The 22,188-nt window shown below is 40.7% G+C and overlaps 1 protein-coding gene across 1 annotated transcript; it reads left to right on the top strand.

The window, feature by feature from the left end:
* Positions 1-45: 45 nt before the first annotated feature.
* Positions 46-3,162, top strand: zic1 (Zic family member 1). The gene is made up of 3 exons (XM_004081093.4): positions 46-1,314; positions 1,708-1,871; positions 2,082-3,162. The coding sequence occupies exons 1-3, from the start codon at positions 354-356 to the stop codon at positions 2,277-2,279; spliced, it is 1,323 nt and encodes a 440-aa protein (XP_004081141.1). The 5' UTR covers positions 46-353; the 3' UTR covers positions 2,280-3,162.
* The last annotated feature ends 19,026 nt before the right edge of the window (positions 3,163-22,188 follow it).

Below are 22,188 nucleotides of genomic sequence, written 5' to 3'. Positions count from 1 at the left end.
TCTCCCATTCATCAGGGCTGGACTGTGTGTTGTCTTTTCAATTCATTTATCTGCAGGAATGATTGCGACTATCAGTCTAGAGCTCACCACCAGACTGAGTAGGTGAAAGTTGCGCCCCAGGAAGATAAACCGCAAAAGACAATATTGCATGAATACATGATTTTGCGCGCGCATCAGATGAGCGTTGTAGGGGGATTCCGAGCGCGTCGTAGAAAGTAAACAGAAAAATCTGTGGATTCGAGTTTGCTCAGTTCAGTGAGGTGCAAGAGACAGCGAGAGAGAGGGGGGAGGAAGAATATCCGTGAGTGATTTTTTGATTCCTGCTCTCAGTCGTCTCAGAGTCCAGACTGAAGATGCTCCTGGACGCAGGACCGCAGTATCCCACCATAGGAGTCACTACTTTCGGCTCCTCGCGGCATCACTCAACAGGCGAAGTCACGGAAAGAGAAGTGGCGCTGGGGATAAACCCATTCGCGGATGGGATGGGCGCCTTCAAAATAAACCACAGCTCCCACGACATCGGCTCCGGACAGACTGCGTTTTCCTCCCAGGCGCCCGGCTACGCGGCAGCCGCTTTGGGACACCATCACCATCCGACCCACGTTGGCTCTTACTCCACGGCGGCTTTCAACTCCACCAGGGACTTTCTTTTCAGAAATCGGGGTTTCGGGGATGCCACCGGAGCGCAGCACAGCCTGTTTGCCTCCGGAAGTTTCGCAGGGCCACATGGACACTCCGATGCAGCGGGGCACCTGCTCTTCCCCGGGCTGCACGAGCAAGCGGCGAGCCACGCGTCTTCCAACGTGGTCAACAGCCAGATGCGGCTGGGCTTCTCGGGGGACATGTACGGGCGGGCTGATCAGTACGGCCACGTTACGAGCCCGAGATCCGACCACTATGCTTCGACTCAGCTGCACGGCTACGGCCCCATGAACATGAATATGGCCGCACACCACGGAGCAGGGGCCTTCTTCCGATACATGAGGCAGCCGATCAAACAAGAGCTCATCTGTAAGTGGATCGAACCGGAGCAGCTGACAAACCCCAAAAAGTCGTGCAACAAAACTTTCAGCACGATGCACGAGCTCGTCACCCATCTGACCGTGGAACATGTGGGGGGACCGGAGCAGACGAACCACGTTTGCTACTGGGAGGACTGCTCCAGAGAAGGGAAGCCGTTCAAAGCCAAATACAAACTTGTAAATCACATCCGAGTACACACCGGAGAAAAGCCCTTTCCGTGTCCGTTCCCCGGCTGTGGCAAAGTCTTTGCGCGCTCGGAAAATCTAAAAATTCACAAAAGGACTCACACCGGTAAGCAGCGCAGACTAAAACTTATAATACATTTTTCTTTAAAAAATAGCTTTGAATTTATTTGCTAAATAATGTTGACAATATTTCATCAGAATTATGCATGGAGTAGTTATTTACTGCATGAAGCCTCCTTAGCTGTCATCATAATATTTGTTTATTGCTTGGAATTTAAGACAAGAGGATTTTATTACATAATTTATATTTCTATTTAATTACAGTTTATTCTAAGCAGTTCTTATTTTTTTAGAATCTCAAAATTAAAAAAAAAGTCAATTGGAAAAAAAAAAAATTACGTGTTTTGGTTTCTGAGCTTTTTTTATTTTCACGCAAAAAAAGAGATATTTGTAATGAATCACGTGTTTTATTTGTTTGTTTGTTTTGTGCATAATGTAGGTGAAAAGCCTTTTAAGTGTGAGTTTGACGGCTGCGACAGACGATTTGCAAACAGCAGTGACCGCAAGAAGCACATGCACGTCCACACGTCGGATAAGCCCTATCTGTGCAAAATGTGCGACAAATCCTACACACATCCCAGCTCCCTGCGAAAACACATGAAGGTAAAATCCAGTGTTCTTTTGTGTGATTTTTAATATCCAATTCCAGTGGTTGATATTTGTTATAATCTTTTTTTTTTCCTCTTTAAAAAAATTAAATATATTTCTGTTTTTGTTGCATTTTTCCAACATATTTGGATTGTTGTATTATGTTGTTGTATTTCCTCACCAAACAACATAATTTAAACGCCCTGTTTCTTTTTTCTGCTTCAGGTCCACGAATCCACCAATCCAGGATCACAGCCTTCCCCAGCTGCCAGTTCAGGGTACGAGTCTTCAACGCCCCCCACTATAGTGTCCCCCTCCACAGAGAACCAGAGCAGCAGCTCCATATCACCAGCAGCGTCAGCAGTCCACCACACAACCAGCCACAGCACGCTGTCGTCGAATTTCAATGAATGGTACGTGTAAATATTTTTGACAAAAAAGGAAGGAAAGAGGAAAAAAGACTGCAAAATAATAAAAAAAAGAAATGCTTTTTTTATTTTTCAAAAGTCAGCCAGTGAATCATGGACTATGGGGAAAAAACAGGAGTTCAGTTAAAGGCCGCTTTAATGTCAGTGATTGCATGGACAAAAAGGACGCACGGACCCCTTTTCCTCTTTCTTCAATACTCCTTTATTTTTACTGAAAGACTGATGAAGAAAAAAAAGAAAGAGAGAGACAGAGAGATCTGAAATAAGCATGCTATCTCCGGATTTTTGTACATAACGATTTCACCAAGTTGGCCAAATGTATTATATTATTTTGTAAATAATTCTATCACAGTTTAAGGGAATTTGTGGGGGGAAAAATGTGGTCTCTTGATATTTGGAGAAACGGTTCATTGCGATGAATAGGCTTCATGGGGGGGAAAAGAATGTTATAGTTGTGTACCAAAATGTGAATTATTCAGTATTACTACAGTCTACACGTCGATCTAACCGACTCTTAGTATTAATGTGCTTTTAGCCTCTCCAAGTGCAACATTTTTCGTCCAAGTTCCAGTTTGAGTAGCACAGTATCATTGTTGTTATTTAATGTCATGTCGATAAATCGTGTAGTGAAAGCCTGAACAAAATCCGTGTCAATCTGTTTATGTACGTGAAATATAAAAAAAAATCTCTGTCAATTGCTTTGTCTGAAAGGAAGTATTATTACATGTAAGTAGCTCAATTTTCCATATTTATCCGCATGTAAAGGACATGTTAGAAATGATCGGTATTTATGGAGAAATGCGCTCGTATGTAAAATTTAGTTTACACGAAAAATGTTTGGATACATTTCGTACTATATTAAAGGATTCAGAAACACACTCATGTTATGCTTTTGACTTTTTTCTTGCAAGGAGGTGAAGAAAAATCCACTATTTTTTTTTTATTTTTTTTACTTTTACGCACTTACTTTCTTTCCTCCAAGTGTGTGTGAGTGTGTGTCACCAAATCCCACCTTTTTATTTTATTTTTTTTCCACTCAACTTTTTGGCAATAACTCCTAAATTCACTCCTTCCCTTTTTCAGCATCTTCAGTTTATCCAAAATTAACATCAAACACTTTGCCCTCCAGGAATGTGCAAATTAAATCGATTAATCACGGCGGTTGTTCCTCAGTGTATAAACCGGACTAAGCCATTTTATGTTGCTTAGCCTAATTGTTCGGGAATCTAATTTTCAAATCTAATTTATTTTCTGTCCCGCGTTTCCTCGGATTTTATAGATTGAGGGAGAGTCAGGGAGTGAGGCTCTTCTTCTCCTCCTCCCTCCCCCCTTTCTCCTTCCTTCCTCCTCCTCCTCCTCCTCCTCATTGTGCCTGGCTGCAGCTCGCTTGACCGCCCCATTAGGCAGAGATCACATCAGCAGCCGCCACCGATCATGGTTAACGCTGCCAGTGCGCACAGAGCCACGATCTGGTGCAGCTTTTGTCAACACGCCGGACGCACCTGAACTTCTATGGGGGGAATTAAAAATAATAATTATATTAACAACATAAAGCGTCATAAACATGGGGGGGGGGGGGGTGTCAGATAGAGGCAAAGGAGAAGATGCCTTTATATCATCTAGACTTCCACCATCTCAGATGAATTGCTCAAATGTATTGAAATGTATTCATATTTCCTTTTCACGGACTATTAAATGTGGGGATAAATGAAGGATGGCAATAAGATGACTTTTTCGACTCTATTTAACACTGGCAGCCTGGTCTCTTTTCGCAGATGCTCCATTGGCGCACTCCGAGACGCAAACAGAGCCCTCTGGAAATGTTGCAGCTTTAGAGAAAGAAGAACAAAAAAAAAAACCTCACATATGCGTTCGGAAAAATAAACATCGTGTTAAAAGCAGCGCGCAGGCACAGATTTCGCTTGGAAATGAAAACAAATGTTCTCAAAAAAATCCGTCATCATTTCAACTGTGGAAAAAAAATGACACCATAAATCTTAAAATCTTATAATGCACTTTTGTTTAAATTCAAGCTCGTTTGTCTCCAAATTTCTGCAGACTTTATATTCCTCTTAAAACCTTTAAGCCTCCAGAGAGCCGGGGCGCTGCTCTTAAGCGTGCCAGCGCAACAGAACGCAAACTATCTCGTTTGATTCCTACTTTATAGCCCTGTCGCATTACTTTACAATGATCATGCACACAGAGAAAGAAAATGCCCGTAAAAGATGTGTTGACTGCAGGCTGCAGCTGCACGGCGCGGCCAGAGATCCCAGATCAAATAGGAGCGCAGGAAAACATCCACTTCAAATGTATTTACGCACAAGTCTGGAAATGACAAGCGCTCAGATATCGAGGAAAGCGCAGGCGCCAGCGTCATGAATATTTATTAGCAGCACTTGTGGCCGGTAAACCGAGCCTGACACTCTGCAGCTGATCTGTGAGCGAAATATTAGACACAGTTTTTACAGAGGGAACGTTTTCTGACTAAAAAGAAGCCACGCATTTAGTGTATCCAAGTTAAAACGAAAACAAAAGTTTTTGGTTTTTGTATTGAAGTTTTTTTAGACATGAAAACACCAAATCAATGTGACTGACTGCGAAACGTTCAGGTATGGCTGCTCTCGCCAGCGCTCTGATCTACATGCCAGGCTGCTGTCACTCACTGAGAACTAAATCGATAACATTTGGGATCAGTTTAATTTAACTATGAGGCTGACACGTGATATCTTTTTTTGACAGTTTCGAATCCCAAAATAACTAAAAATAATAAAAATTAGTCAAGAACCTAAAGACAGAAAAAGGTCAAGTACACATATTTACTAAGACGCTGTGTTTGAATTTAAAACAGCCCCAGAGTCCTTGTGTGCAGCCATGAAACCATTTGTGATGATTATGAAATATTAAAAAAAGACAACTATATCTAAAGGATCAAGTTATGAGTTAGTGGAGATTCAGCTAAATTAAACATGTTCTTTTCCACTGTTTAAAAAAATATGTAAAGAAACTGCATCGCGTGTAATTATGCAAATGTAAATGTGGGGTGCATTACAACCATTAAAGGTCTCGGGCCTAAATTAAAACGTGTCTTCTTCAAAAATGCAAAACTCTTGATGCTTATTTTGAAATTCCCACTCTCACACCGCAGAGCACTCCACACGTGAGAGACTATGCAGGGGCGCAGAGCTGCAACTTTTAGACTTCATCCATCTTTGGGAATGAGATTAGTTTCGCGCAAAACAATGCGCCCTCCTTGACTTTACGCCTTTTTGCGTTTGTTTGCAGCACAGCAGATCTTAAGTCACGCAGCTCCTTTTTTTCCACATTTAACCGCATTACTGATTGGGACATTAATCTCCGCTTGCCACCGGGAGGGTTCGTTATGGTGAAGCATAGGCTCACGGTGACCCCCATCGCATCAGTTGTGATGCCTGACACGCTATTAAAGTTGAGACCGTGTAGGAGATTTGTGGAGGCGCTGACACGCGGCTGTCGCGTCCACCCCCCTCAGCCCCCTCACCCACTCCTTTTTGACGTGTTGCTAAACGAGGCCACTCCAATTAATGCGCCGCGGCGGGGTGACAAAGCTGCGCACCTTTTTTTCTGGAAAACACTCGCTCGGACTTGTCTGTTCACTCCAAAATAAATAAATAAATAAATAAATAAAAAGGTGCGTGACGCGCACCTGCGCAAAGCGCAAAGCCCCAACGGTCACTGCACACCTTAGGGCTGACCTCAACCGTTTTATAAAGCCCAAAAAAAGAAGAATCCACGAACTTCCGGTTCCAAATGGTCACCTGTTCAACCCCCGTGGAGCCATTTTTGCCTACATTTTTTCTCTCTTCCTATTTTCATCTTGTATTCATTTTTCTAAAATAATTAACCCATGAGAGCCCATGCTGACAAAAGAAAATACCAGAAACCTGCTCTGTGGCCCATTTGGTCTATATTGGATTCCATATAATTTTATTTTGAAGGAAAAACGGGTTGAATCAGAACCCATGCTGAATTCCAACAGCTTTTCAAAATAAAACATCACAAACGTATAAAAAGAGCTGAAAACGTAATGAATTTAGTTTGGTTTAATGTGGTTATTATTAAAAAAAAAGACTATGCATATGGTGCATTAATGCAGTGTTCAATTGAGAGGTCTTCTCACATACAGAGCAGCTTGACGACATCTGTTTATCTGATGAGTCTGAAAATGAGTCCTTATTTGCAGTGAGGATGACCAGCCAAAGATAATCAGTAACAGATTTCCGCCCCATCATTTCACATCACAGCATTTTGTCAAAGTGATGTTTCCTTCAAGAAAAGAAAATAATAACAATAATAAAAATAAGAAGAGGGAGAAATAAAAGAAAACTGTTAAGGATGTCATTACTGTTTGTACAATGAGTTTTGCTTTTGTGTTGTTGCATGATTTTTTTTTCATCTTTTTTTTTTTTTCATCAATCGGAATTTAAGAAAATGGTCAACATGACCCCATTCAGGGAATATTTGCTTGTGGTGCTATCACAGATCAGACCTTTTTCTTATAATTTAGACATCATTATAAAAAGCCAACTGTTATTAACATACTTATATGTGTGTAGACAGAGTACAGTTTAATTTTATAGTCTGTGTTCGAGTCATAATTTAAGTCTTTCAAGTCTCACCACAACAAAATGTAAAGGGTTGTTTTTAATTTTGACAGTTTAAATGTGACAAATTACCACTCTTGAAAGTCACAGTGATCTGGAGCTGGAAATTTAAAAATCAACACATATTTTCCACATTTCTTCTCCTTGGTCTGTTGAGGGCGTGAGGTCTTTTTCCTGTGGGCTGCAGCCCAGACCTTTCGAATAGTTTTGAAAGACAAGGAGCAATAAATATGACTTGTTTGGCTTGTCTTGTGTTTTGAGTGCAAATGCTTAAAATAAAAATGGATTTCATTTTCCTCCTCCCTTGTGGATAAATCCTTCCAGGAAAAAACAAGAGTGGAATGAAAGAAAATGGAATCACAATTCACATGGTTATTTGTCTTGCACACATAGTTGCAGCTGTTTTCAAAGCTCTGCTAATATTGACAAGTTTTTTTTCTGGTTGTTTTTTTCTCTGAAACATTTGGTGCTTTGTAATTGTTTTTGGCTCAGTGTTGTTTCGTCTGATTTTGATAACAGATCCATCATCAGAGAGCTCTGCATGCTGTGTGTTTTTGGACGTCATGTGTGTGAGTGTGTGTGTTTGGATATTTTCCATTTGTTTTATTCAAGCGTTTTTATTTTTTTGACCCCAAGCCGGTTTCAGAATTTTTATAAAGCCATAGTGGTGTTCAGGAGCCAAAACCTTAATTCCCACAGTAAAAACGTTACGAGTCTCTGGAAGCAAGCAGAGAGCTAAAAACACATTTTTGTAACACATTTTCCCTGACCTTCCAGTCATTATGACATCTCATCTGTAGTATTGTACCACAGCTTAACAGCAGATCAACTACATTCTGGTGACAGGTACTAACACTGCAATCATATTTCCGCGCTTCGCAGTGCATCCTTTATAATTGTACCAGTGATTAAAAGCAACATTTGGAGCACAAAATGTGGTACGAGGTATCATCATGGCAATGCTCTTGGCGTGGGTCTCTTTTCACCAGCTGCCTCAGCAGGATTGTGGCAATGCGACTGAAAATCAAGATGGAGGCCAAGAATGAGTTGGACGCTTCACGTTTCTGTTTGTACGACTCCGCACCAAGTGTCCATATCATAAAAAGCAGGCAGGATATTAGCTGTAATGCTGTCACAGGATGGATTTAGGGGTCCACACCATCAGCAAAGGGAAAGGCGGAGAAAAAATTGGCAACTCGCTACTCACAACTGAAATATGGTTTGCCATAAAAAGAGAAAAAAAGTGAAAGCATGCAAGGCTAGAGGGAGACTCAATTTGCTCCATGTGAGCATGGGCAATAAAATAAACTGTTAAGATGACTTGTTTTGCGTTGTGAAAGAGGCCAAACAATGATCAGTTTAATGAGATGTACCAAACCCTTCCTCCCGATGCACGGCACATGGGCCGACCTGTGTGCAGCAGCTGGCGGCTGCGAGTTTCTCACAATTCGATTTGACGTCTTTGACTCTGGTGTTCTTTGATGTTGCAGTTAACTGAGCGATTCCGGGTGGTTTCGGTGAGAATAGATGAAAATCTGAGATGTAACAGTGTCACATTGCTGCCAGAGCCCGCCGTGACCTCTGGGCTCTCACTGAGAAGTGAGAAAGAGGGGACACAGCAGCTCTGTGACGGCACCAGGTTTGTCCAAGGGGGACGGAATTAGTTTGTGGCGTTAAGGTAAACCTTTAGGTCAGGCACGTTTAGACTTAAAGCATGCAAATTAAAATAAATAATAAAAAAAGAAGCTCTTTGTGTGCTAAAGAAGCTGTCCACATTTTTCAACTTATAGCTTCTTTATTGCTTCACATTAGCATGTTTGCACGCACAAAATCAATCTACTTCGACTGAGTGACCAACCATTTGACAGATGCAACTGTGATCATTCAATTTTGCCTGCTAACATTAATTTCTAAACAACACGCCACACATTTTCTGGATTATGAAGTGCGTGTGTTCCATTTCTTCCAGTTGCCCGTTGTTCACTCATGATTTGATTGATAACAATTGGCCCAACTCTGCTCAGTCCAGGTGTTTGCAGTTTATTATTTTCCCTCCCCCTCCAATTAATCACTAATTGGTGTTTCCACCTGCAGCGGAAATTATGGAACGGTTCTGTCCACAATCCTTACACTTCTGCTTCCTGATTAGAATACGCTGAAAGTTAAAGTCTGTTCACAAATGCTGATGTAAAAGAACAAATTTAATGTGGTTTGTGCTGCCTCCTGTTCACACAGAATAATGTGGTGTTAAAGGATTCACTGTAAAAACTGAATAATGCCCAGGATTGTCTCTTTGGCAGAGGTAAGGTCACTGAGATTGTTTTATATCTGTTCACATATGGAAGTCATTCATTGTCAGTCTGGAATGCCTTGAATACTGTTGCATTAATAAAGATCTTTACAACAAAATGTGTCATGCTGCACCGTGTTGTGCATGTTCTGCCCGTGCAGAGTCCTGCTTTTACCGGGGAATAATGAAACCTCTCCAGGGAAAGGGCAAATAAAAACGTGAGCGCTCACAAAAGGTCAGGTCCCTCCACGAGATCAAGATCTGAAAAACAGCAAAGCTTTCAACGACTAAAAAGGTCTGAACCCGGCTCAAATTTGTCATAAATGTCTGCAGGGTGTAAACAGGAAAGCATTGATAATTCCATTCAAAATTATTTTGCACTTTGCACTAATGTGCTGCTTTAGCACAACATTTAAATATATATTGGTAAAGTTTTAGAGGTTTAAAAATCATAGTTTGTTTACTCTCGTGTTTAACAGGACAAGCACTTAGGTGTCACACGATTTGTCTTCAATTATCTTTTTTTTCCTCCTTTTTTTGTGTAAATTATGACAGCCCCCTGCCCTGCACTCACGCTCATCCATGAGACATAAAGCCTCTCACAGCAGTGGTTTGTATCTAATGGACAAGTGTTGATGAGTCCTTAAAAAAAAAAAAAACTGCTCAACTTGTGGCTGAAGCTTGTTTTCAAACTTCTGGGACGTAAGTATTCATCTGTCATGGTGTCGCAGAAAACTGTGGCATCACACATATAAGTGGCTGCATGTTGCTATCTAATGGGGAGTGAGATGATAGTTTGAAAGCAGCCATTTTTGCGTGTAATTTTAACGTGTTTATGTTTAATTAGTCCCAACTGCATTTTTATTTTCATGCTTTGTGTTATTTTCTCAGTAAATATCCACTTCATGTGTTGGTCTTTAAGTGAACGCACTATTTAAACCCTTTTTGTCCCTTTTATTTTCACAGATCTCTTTGCTTCCATATAAATTAATGACAGCCTTTGCTGGTTGTAATTACACATTCAAATTAGTTCAGCACACATTTGTCTATTAAATCAAAACCGGGAAAGACCAGAATCTGTTCATTTAAAAAGTCACAACGCCCAGTGATGCTGATAATAAAAAAGTTTCTCTCTGGCAAAAAGTACAGCATGTCCTCTTGGTTTTTCATTGTTTTTCTCTCTTTGAACTTTGCAAAGGAAGCAGACTGACACCGGATTAGCGTCCATAGAAACACATCTTCAAAATAGTGTTAGCATGGAGCCATGCAAGTTAATTATAACCCAGGACAATGCGAGGGATTAGTGTTCCGGTTTGAAGCACTGTTTAACAAAATGGTGGAGTAATGTAAAGGGTTATTGGGTCATGAGGACATTGGAGCTTAATTTCTCAAAACTTTTTTTTTCAATTATTAAAAACATTTCCGTAGCTCATTATAAACTCAAAGAAGGATTTCCTTTCTTCTTCTTTTTTAAATAAATGATTCTACAGATGAAGAGCAACTAAAAGTTCGGCTTTTTTTAATGTTTTTTTTTTTTTTTTTTCCATGCAGCTTATTAACCAAATTGTATACAACCCCATCTATTTAGCTTTTTTCAAGTTTGAAAACATCCAGAGGCCTCCTCTTAAAAAGTAGCCCCCCTCCACCCCTTACACTCCATGTTGAGCAATTAAACCCATCCAAGTTGAGGATTATTGCATGTGCAGATGGTTTGGAGAAGCATCAATCTCTGTCAGCGGTGTAATAATGCAGACATTCCATACTGGGACACTTCATGAGCAGAGGAGGCTCATAAGAGGGGGAGTTCCTTAAATCAAATAAAGACTTGTGTTTGGCTGAAGCCTAAGAACCAGCACCCCAGTGAGGATGCAGTGGGTATGAAATTATATGCAGCTCCACCCCCCCAAACCCCCACCCCCACTAAAACTCCTCACCGGTCACACTGATCATGCTTTCAGAAACGCAGCAAAGGTTGATCAAATAAATACTGCATGCAATAAAGTCTGAATCCTTGCACCATGAGGTCCGTTCGCAATTAAAATCCCAATTAAAGCAGAAGGTCATTTAAATTTAGGAGTTTTTTATGTTTATAAGTACTGTTTGTTCTTCTACAGGCAAACCAGACATTGTGGTCAAAAAATGTCTGCGGGATGTGAATGCCATGGAAAAGGCGGTGGTTTTCCAGGTCTTGGCCATCTTTGCAAACTTTTGTCGCAAAATCCTCCACACGGCTTTCTGGCACGCTCCTCCTCCCCACATCCGATCGAATATGGACTCCAAAGCACTAAAACTCTGGCAGAATTTCAAATTCTCATACCTCCGTTGACTTTGCTTGATGTTGACATCACATGTGAAAAAAATTTGCAGGAATAGCTCGCGTAAAGTATGCCGAGGATGCATGGAGACTCGGGATGGAGAACGATAAGGACTGGATGCCCTTCATCTTTCACTCTGAGCACAGGCCTAAGTCAATTTTACTCCCAGCGTGAGGCTTTCTCCAGCCCAAGTTTTGAGTAAATCCAATCAGCTGTCCACAGGATTGAGATGTAGTGTGTCACTGATGACAGAATTTGCTGTAAGTTGAAGATGCAGTGTGGTAATTTTAATAAGACTCTGCCCTACAAACTCACCCAGCAAATATCTTATCTGACAAAGGGAATGTTTCTGTAAATGCCAAACTATTAATTTCAAAACCTAACCACATTTAATTTGGCTGCTGGAATTGACGACCGACTCCAATTAAAATCGTGTGTTTGTTGTTTTTAATACGTTCTTGTAGCATTTTTCTCATTATGTAGGAATATATCAAGAAAGCTAAGCTTAAATTTGCCTTTCTGAGTATTTCTTCATTAGGTAAATCAGGAGCAGACAAAAAATTACATTGGACAAATCTTGTGAGTTTGTAATAGGACTTTAAACAGGCAGACACAAGCTCCCTGCTGCGCTCCATTTCGATTCATCCACGTATAAATGACTAGATCCATGCGAATCTTCGTTTTCCTCGTCTGAGCTGGCATCTGGCTTAAAACTGTATATCTCCGATACTGCTCGCCATTTTTGCTGCACCCGTAATGTTAGGTTGGAGTTGTGGGAGGCTGTAAGCTAGCAGAAGAGCATGTAAACAGAGGGCTCTCAGTCATGGGTGACTGTATGGGGGGGAGGGGTTGCTCCATGGCAACAGTCCTGTCCACAACTCAGAGGCAAATTTCTAACAAACTCGTGCTGCTCTATAGAAACTATGTCTAAGAAGACAGTTTTATTTTTATTTTTATTTACCATACCATACCAACTTTATCTAAAAAGCACTTTATAACAACTAAAGCTGAAACCAAAGTCCTGTACATCTTTAAAAACTAAAAGCAAATGGGCATCAATGGTTCAAAGACACAAAGAATAAAGAAAGAAATGAAGTCTTGCGGGGTTATTTAGGCTGGAAACGGCATAAACATAATTAAAAAGACCACTTGGAATGCTTTAAAAATACATCAAAAGATGATGAGAGTGGGTCTTTAAACAAATGGAATGTGTCATTTGGGATTTTGATGCAGCAAATTTTTAAAAGTTTGGACTTTATCTGTGACCTTTGTCGTGCTTTTTTCTGCTATGACCTGAGAAAATCAGCTCTGAGATCAGAGCCCCTGCCGGAGCGCCTTGGCACGGCAACATCACGTGAAATCCTTCAGTCAGCCAGGTGCAAGCTCCCAAATTATACTACCTCCAAATGTGCACCAACAGTTTTTGACAGGCAGACTGTACGGTGCTTTTCTGCACGCTACGGTGTTCCAAGAACCCAGAGCACACATGCGTTGAGTATGCACCCCGGGTTTCATTGTCCCCCCCCCCCCCCCCCTTTTTTTTTTTTGATGGTTGTTTTTTTTCTGTTCACCTTCCCGTCTCCACTCTTCGCTCAGTTCTCTGATTGGCTTGATTCCATGCTCATTAGCATGTCCCATTATCTTCCAGAATATTCAAGGGAATGTTTCCAGTTGCTGCCACTTCAGTTATTATAATATACAGCACGGTTCATGACATTCAAGTTTCTGGAAGTGCTTCAGCTTTTTGTCAAGGTCCTCAGTCACACATAAGGGCTGTGGAGTTTTCAAGGGCATCTGTTCCAGGCAGCACAGCAGAGAGGAAGAGGTGGTGGTGGTGGTGGGCCGTTTGGGGAGGGGCTCGGAGCAAGCTGGAATGATCCACCTAGAATTTGTTGAATCAAATCCTTGCACCTGGATATAATTGTCTCGCTGCTGTGAAGGGAGTTGCTGCTGCCAGAATGGGACCAAATTAGTGGCCCGAAAATGGCGACCTGTCAAGAACTGGCAACTTCACATGGTAACATAGGATACTCAGACAAAGCAATTTGCTTGCGTTTGGTGCATATTAATTATTATTTGTCTTTTAGTGCTGCTTTAAAAAAGCCCAAAAATCTATCTGAAAACCAACATCAAATCAAAGTCGTGGTGTTGTTTTCTAATTATCTTTTGGCTGTATGTGAGCTCATCTCTTCTTACTAACATCCTCCAATCATTTAACTAGTAAAACCAATAGAGCAATTTGATATACAATCCTCCAAAGCAACAATTTAAGCACAAACTTGTGAGCAGAGTAGCACACAGTTTCTGTAGATTACCTCAAAGATCGCATGAAGGAAATAGAATACATCCTTTTTTTTAACTAAATTGTGCAACAAAGGATAAAATACTGCAACCGTGGGGGGTCTGGACAATAACTATTAGCAAAAATTAATCTTGTGGAAGATAATGTACTGCCTAAGTAATCTTTTAAAGTATTATCAGATCTGGCTTCATTTATATTGCTGCTTTAGTTCAAAGGTAGAACTCAGGTTGGGGCTTTTTATCATTATCTGAGAGCAATAAGCAGTTTAACTTTATCCAGGGATAAATTATTGATTTAAATAAAAAGAGGGGTTATATTACAGTATGACTATAAAGGGAAGCAGGCTTTTTATACCAGCTTCAGCTTTAATCTGATGTTGATTAAGTTTAGGCGTTTTTCCTGCTTTGATAACATACTACAAATGTTCAGTGTTCTTTAACTTTAAAAAATAAGTATGGTTCCAGTTACACATGGCTATAACGAAACAATTGCAAATAGTTTGAGAGGTTTCTTTTGGGATTTTGTCAATTCTTAGTTCAAGATTTTACAGAGGAAACACTTGTTATGTTTCATGTTTCCATTTTTTTTAATCATGAAACAAATATTTAATAGATTTTTTTTTAAATTGAAAAGCAAAAAAAGCATTCTAGACCTTTTCTTCTTGAACTTAGCCTGTTAGGTTTAAACCACAAACAAAAAAAAACAGAGGGAAGCAGCAGCAAAATACCAACATAGTTTAAAAACTGTACAATTGCTGGAATCACTTGGTCAGACAATAGACAAAAAGGGGGAAAGTGCACAAATCAATAAAGGACTGAAATCAATAGGCTATGTTTCCTGATGGTGTCATGAACAGGTTTGAGGGGGTGAGAAAACACCAAAGCACTTTTTCAAACAGCTTATTTCATAGTGAGAAATTTACTTTTTTGTTCAAATCCAGTTTGTTGAAGCCACAACAGAAATTTCCTCACAAATTAGCTGCATCCTGAACTAACAAAACAAAAGACAAAGGATGCACACATCATGTAATACACATTTGTTTAAATGTTTCTAATTTATGTATTTTGCAAATACCATAAAGTTGATTTTGATTTAAGAAAAATGTAATCCTGAACACAAATTCTGTTGTTGTTAAAAGAAAATTATTGCCACACGATTTGAAACCTAGAAGTTCTATGGTCTGCATGACCTACACATCTAGTTGCACCATTTACACTCAGTAAAAGAGGTTTTAAAGAAGGCGAAGGCAAAACCTGGTGTAATACATCACAGGTTTTACTTGGTTTCATTTTCATGGCGAGGACCCTCTCTGGGGACCCTGGCCTTAGACGGTACAGCACGCAGTCTAATGGTTGAATCAGCTGGCAGGTGTGCCCCAGAAGTTTCTTCACCACCTGCACGCTGAACAACCCATAAACTGTTGAATTGCTTAGCTAGATGGAGAGAAACACCTGGGCCAAGTAGAATTAAATGCTTAATGGGTCCGTCTGCTTTTGAGGATAGATTTTCTTTTTTAAAATTTTACTAACGTTTTTTAAACTTCATTGACAGAGGAAAAACAATAAACACAAACAAGCTAAATAGAATTTATCTCATTTTTACATTAATATGAAAAATGAAAGCATCTGGAGCATAAAAGGACGCTGCCATTTTTTCCTTAATTTTGGTCTTTTTTCAATTTTTTTTTGATGCAAAGACATTTCATAGTTTATTTTATAGTATGTGTTCTCCCTTTTGCTTACGTCTAAGAACTAATTCTTTCCTAAAATTGTCTAATAAAACAGACTTTTGTTGCTGATTGAGTCCGCTATATTCAATGCCTATAAAAGAAAAAAGAAACACAAATACAAATATTAGTTCACAGCAGCAGCAAATATTTTAAGATATTTGCTGATGTTTTTTTTTTCATATACATTTCTAAACCATAGAACTGATCACCACATTCTTTTAAAGGTGTTCAAAGAATAAAAATAAGATAATTTGACCCTAAATATACATGGAAGCTGCATCTACAGTCCAGACCAAAAGTTTGGACACACCTTCTCATTCAAATGAATGGGAAGGTGTGTCCAAACTTTGTTTGGTACTGTATCTCCTTATATCTGAACAGTAAAGTATAAAGACTGTAGGTTGCCTATAATGAATACGGTTATTTAAAAGTATTTTAAATATGGAGTTAATTAACACCAACAATAAGATCAGAGCTGCAAATATAAGCATTTTGATATTTAAATGGTTATGTGTCATTTAAACTCCCTCCTGCACAAGGAAAGAGTGTCAATTTTAGATTTTAATATTTCATCTACAAGGTGACTATATTGTAACAACTCTATATTTTGTGGAAAAACTATAATTTAGAATTGTTTCTTTTTTTTTATTAGGGTGCAAACTATTTTTCTGTTTCTCAAATGTTTACTTTTTCTAAAAGCTGAGGAACTTTGGTGTCTGTACACTTAAAAAATATCTAAATTAGGAAATACATTTTGCATTTTCTTTACTGTTGCAAAATTTAATTTTTTTTTCTAATTAAATGTAATTAACACTTTCTGTGAATTAATGTATTTTATAGCACTATCTGAGTAGTTGTAAAATACTACTTAATACTTTAAAATTAAAATTAAAATTAAAAGTAAGCTGCTTCATACAGCTTTTGATTTATCTTGGCAATTGACAATATTTTTTTATTTGGTGACTAAAAACAATAATAAAAAATAAATAAAAGACATGAGTCTGACTATCTTCATTATATCAGTTTAATCACTCCTGCCTGTTCACATCCCATAATGAAAATAATGTATTTTACAACAACCCAGTTTGTTATCACACACAAGTTAATTATTTAGTATTTACAATAATTACAGTGTGGTAATTGAACTGACTACATTTCATTATGGAGAAGACATCTTACTCTTTTAACTCAACAGAATCATTCCACGTCTTGAAACAAAAAGTTGTGAATTGCAGTGACTTAAACTGGCATTGAAATTATTTGCAAATATTTATGCACCAGCCTTTTTGCTTTTGATGTCACAAGTAATAATATCCTGTAAATGATCTATAATGTCACAGTAGATATGTGTGATTTACTAACGAGACAAGAAAAAGAGGACAAGAAGCACCACTGAGCCAGTTGTAGCAGGTCGGTGGTACAAAAAGGATTTTGTGTTTATTTCCCTCGCGGTGTCAGATGACATCAAATAGTCTACAGAAGCAGCTCCCAAGTGTACTTTCTGAGTGGGTCAATCCCCATCTGTGGCACACTGGTTTCTGCTTCTTGAAATTTAAACTGTGGCAGGAGCTCATAGTGTTACAGCGCCCTGGAGAAAACCAGTGATTGCACTCCAGAGCACAAGGTGATATTATGTTTAATGTGTTGGTTTATTCCTTGCGGGGTTTCTAACATCTGGTGTGATTTTAATTCCTTGAATGCTTCCACTTCAGTCTCTCTCACTGCTGCCAATTTACAGTTGAGATTTGCAGTGATCCAATGTGCCCTTCTGTTACTCCTGTTTTGGTTATTTCCTGGAACATTTGAAACTAATTGACAAATTTGACCGAGCAATTTTCTGTTTGAGGTTCATATTTTCCAAAGTAAAAATAGTTTTCACAATGTTAGTATTTTTTTTTGTCATCAGTAGTGCATCTCATGCAGCGACTGGATGGCTTAGTTGGCTGCATGTAGGACTGGCGAATGGATAAACATGCATCTATAGCAGAGCTTCCCAAATCCAGGCCTCAAGGGCCGCTGTCCTGCTTGTTTTCCAGAAACCCTGCCTTATTTGCTGCTGATTACCTTGATCAGGTGTGTTTAGCCAAGAAGGAGCCTCATTGGCAGCTTGGTTGGAAAATGTGTAGGAGACTGGCCCCTCAAGGCCTTGATTTGGGAACCCCTGGTTTAGAGTGTGAGGAGTTATGGTAGTCGAAAAAAATGTCAACACTGGAGCTAAAGCTCCGGTGTAAAACAGTGAAGTGTTCCACACAATGGGTTTGTTGTTATATTATTTTTAAGCTGTAGTATACATCTGACCTGCATTGAACAGTGACTTGCCCACATTAAAGGGCCTATCCATATCCTAAAGTACCTAGGATTGCACAAGGGTTACATATGTAATAGAATGATTATCAATGGGGGACCTTTCTGTGTGGAGTTTGCATGTTCTCTGTGCATGTGTGGGTTTTCTCCAGAGACTCCGGCTTCCTTCCACCGCCCTAAATCCTGCTTCATAGGTTAATTGGTTACTCTTAACTGTCCATAAGTGGGAATGGGAAAGTGTGTGATTGTGGCCCTGCGCCAGACTGGCGACGTGTCCAGGGTATCACCTGCCTTCACCCGCAATTGGCTGGGATAGGCTCAAGCAGCCCCGTGACCCGAAAGGGAAAAAACAGATTAGAAGAAGATGAGTGATTATGAATATTCAAAGATCATACATATGAAAGTTGTTGGTCCATGTTATCAACCACTTTGTGTGGTAAAATACCGTTTTCCAGAATCCGTCTGATTTGCTGATCTGAGTGCCCTGGGAAAAGGCTCAGAAGAGGTTGGCATTAGTAGGTTTAAAACAATAGTCCATCACTAATCAGACACATTAAGGTTCACTGTAATGCAGGTGGAACTAGGGGAGGGAACGAATAAGAAATGTTGACTCCTTTTATTGCCTTGGCGGCCATTGTGTTCCAACGTCAAGCCCCGGGGCTGGGATTTGGCTTTCTCTCACTCTTTGCCCTGACTCTGTACCTTCTAACTTCTTGTTATTCACTGATTTCTATTCAGGTTAAAGAAAACCTTTTGCCACACGTCAAAAGAAATGGTAATTCTGAGTCTTTCCTGGCTGTTGTGATGCACAGCTAACAGTTGTTGGGCTCCGCTGGTGATTCGACAGGGTTTTTCATGCTCACAGAAAGCCTCTATTTGTTTCAACTGACAGAAACAACAGACCAGTTTTTCTTTGGTGTCAATGAAAGAACATCCTGAGTCACAAGCACACAATACTAATTTGTTTTTGTCTTTTTCTGACCAATTTTCTTAAAAGGTTAAATTTAAGTTAGTTTTATTTACCATACTTAAAACATTCTTTTTATAACATTTACCAGTGGTTTATTTCACAGACATACAACATAACATCATATAAATTCTGCCACTATCCTATGGCATGAAGCCATTCATCCAACTTTTCATTATCTGTCTGCACTTGATCCTAGGAGGAGTTGCAGAGGTTGTTGGAGTTTATCCCAGCTATTATAGGGCAATAGGTGGGGTAGACCCTGAACAGGTCACTGGTCAATTTCAGGGCCATATGAGACAGACAACTCCACTTGCTCACTCATTCTAAAGGGATAACACTATCAATTACACTATCAATGAATGTGGTCTCGCAATCCATTGATTTGTACTTTAAATGTATTAAAACCACTCAGGTTGTCTCCATCTTGGTTTATACAGTGTTCCCTCATTTTTACCGAGGGAGTTATGTTCTAAAAATAACCTGCAATAGGTCAAATCTGCAAAGTAAGATTCTAGATGTTTTAAGGCTTAAAACCCCTCACTACACAGTTTTTATACTTTTCTCAGACAGATCTGAACATATTTACACTTTTCTATCTTGTTTAAACTCTCAAGGTTCAATCCTTTGAAGAAAAGCAAGTCCAGTATTAAAACAAAGATCTGTACATTTGGTAACGCATTCTGTTCAGGAGACACGGCACTGAGGAGATAAACAGTGGTCTTCAAACCAATCAGGACGCAGAACACAGTTTGCTGTTAAAAAAATTGCAATACTGCACTACTAGTTATGCAATAGAAAAAGACTACTGTATTGTTACAGAATCCTGACTCTCCAAAGTTACTCAAATTGGTGGGAATAATGATTAGGGATATCCCAACTGTCACAAATATAAATCGGGGCTAGGCAGGCAGAACTCAATAACGAGAAACAGGAGTTGTCCGGATCCAGGTGAGTTGCGGCAAACAGAGTCGGAGACAAAACAGGGTCAGGAAATTAAGAGATTAGATCTGGATATAACGCTCCGTAATGCAGGCAGAGTGTCACAAAACAATGCTTCGCACTGAGTGAGGCTCAGTACAGTGCTTGAGTTTACTGTGAGTGATTGCAAATGAAAGTCAGGTGTCTGGCATCCAGTCTCATGAATTCTGGAGACGGTTCCTGCTGGTGACCAGAGGGGGAGACAGAGCTCTGACTTCTGACACCAATCTGATCATGTGATCAAAAATTGGGGACCAGTCACGAGTTTCAGGCTCAATCTGTATCAGGTGTTGTCTCCCGATCAGTGATTGGATTTTAAATTATTTTGATAAGGGCTGTATATTTCAAGGTTATTATTTCAAATAAATACCCTGCTAGAAGTTTGCATAACATGAATGGATCACAACATTTTATTGCCATAAAGCGCTGCGGAATTTGGCAGCAGTTTAATCAGGAGGCACACAAAAACAGCTTGGTACAGTTGGTGAGATATTCACTGATTCGGTCTCCGGGGCTCAAAAGCTTAATAAACATTTTAAACTGACAGCAAGTGTCTCCCGCTTTTTTGTCTTAACGCAAACAGTGAGCTACAAAGGTGTTTGAAAGAAAATAATATTGGGATTTTGTTTCTTTTTAATAGGAACGGCGCTCTCCGTGCTGCTGGAAAAATATGATTGGAGAAACGAAATTAAATAACTAAATGAATCCATAATCTCTCAAAAACAACCAAAATAAATAAATTATTACAATGCAAGATCAACCCACAGAGGTTTAAGAAAGATTTTAGAAACCAGGATTCAATTGTTTCCATCAGGAAACAGAGACTGCCTTGTGAGGAATCCCTAGTGGTTGCTTGGTGAACTGCACCTGAATCCATTTGGTTGAGCCTTCAACTTAACTTAAATATGGAAGTAAAAACATGCCGCTTGCTATTTAGTTAAGCGTAAATAACCTATTTAGTTAAGCGTAAATAACCTTAAATAATATAATTCCTTCTTTACTTTATTTTTTTTTTTTTTTTTTTTTTTTTTTTTTTTTTTTTCTAAACTTGTCCTGTCCAACAGCTAGGCAAACAGATGAGAGCTGAGGGCCTCTTGTGTTGGACATATTTTATTCTAACAAGAGGGGTTATTCATCTTCAGACAAACCAAAGGTATGTCTGAATAAACCCCTTTTGTAATTGAGGCCAAACTTTATTAATTTCAATCATGTTTGAAAATCTTTGGTGTTGGACCGGACGGAAAAGGAAAGAGGGGAACAAGAGAGAGGGACGTTAGAGAGAGGGGGGGGGTAGGAGGGTGATAATAGGAGGGGAAGGGGGGTAAGACCATGAAGCAGCATAGAGCAGGCAGGTTTACTGGTTGTTTATCGTTACGGTACGGTTCAAATGTAGTACAAAAAGGGCGGGGCCTGTTCACACACACTCAAATATTATCAACACACCTGCTAGCCGCAGAAATGTCCACATGTCAACATGCACACAAAACAGATAGTGTTCACGAACGCATACTTATGCCTTTAAACCAACTAGTGTGAAATCTTTCATTCATTCAATCATGCAAACTATTAGTGCAAAGGTGAGCTAACACCTGTGCTCAGGTGAGTGTTTATGTTCTTCTAAAATGGATGGTGGAATGTGAAAAGAAGGAGGAGGAGCGCCCAGCCACCCCCACACCCATACCCCCGCCGCAGCAGCAGCGGCAGCCGGAATTCCCCCAGCGCCACACGGGAACAGGCAGGGAACAACCGCCCCCCGGGCGACCAAGACCGCCACCCAGGCCAGGGCCAGCAGGACCGCCGCGAGGCCCCCAGAGCCAGAGAGCAGGGAGGCGCAGAGGGAAAGAGAGCGCCGCCCCAGCCCAGCCAGGAAAGCAGCCCCCCGCCGCGCCGGAAGAGCCCAACGCAGGGCCCCACCGGAGAGGGACGCCCACAGCCCCAGACGAGCACCCCACCACCACCCAGGAGTTCCGGGCATCCCCCCGCCCCGACCCCAGGTACGAGCCAGGACCCCCCAAGGGAGACCCGCTCCGCACTCCAGGCAGCCACCCACCCGGCCCACGGTTGGTCCAGGTAGGAGCAAGGCAGGGGCCCGCCGCCCCCGCCCAGGAGGGGGGAACCCCGGGGAAAAAAGGGCGGCCCATAAGGGATGTTATAAATATGGCCCGACCAGGCTCGGCCATGTTGGAAGTTTGGCGGGGCCCAGCGCCCAGGGGCAAGGACCAGGACCCACCCCCCAGGGACACGAACACCCCCGGCTCAGGTGTAATATGAACCCCCCCACCGTGCGGAGAGAGCACCGCCGGGCCCAGGGAGCCGGCACCCAAGGGACACGGCCGCCATCGCCAAGGGGCCCACACCCCCCACCAGGGACGGGGT

Source organism: Oryzias latipes, chromosome 20 (genome assembly GCF_002234675.1).
Source record: "Oryzias latipes chromosome 20, ASM223467v1".
NCBI lineage: Eukaryota > Metazoa > Chordata > Actinopteri > Beloniformes > Adrianichthyidae > Oryzias > Oryzias latipes.
This window is presented reverse-complemented; position numbering and strand designations above follow the sequence as displayed.

What these genes read in the sequence shown, in the direction of transcription:
- zic1 (XM_004081093.4), top strand. Translation starts at nt 354, where the DNA reads ATGCTCCTGGACGCAGGACCGCAGTATCCCACCATAGGAGTCACTACT. An exon ending in TCACAAAAGGACTCACACCG is followed by an intron (nt 1,315 to 1,707) that starts GTAAGCAGCGCA and finishes TGCATAATGTAG; the next exon opens with GTGAAAAGCCTTTTAAGTGT. An exon ending in CCCTGCGAAAACACATGAAG is followed by an intron (nt 1,872 to 2,081) that starts GTAAAATCCAGT and finishes TTTCTGCTTCAG; the next exon opens with GTCCACGAATCCACCAATCC.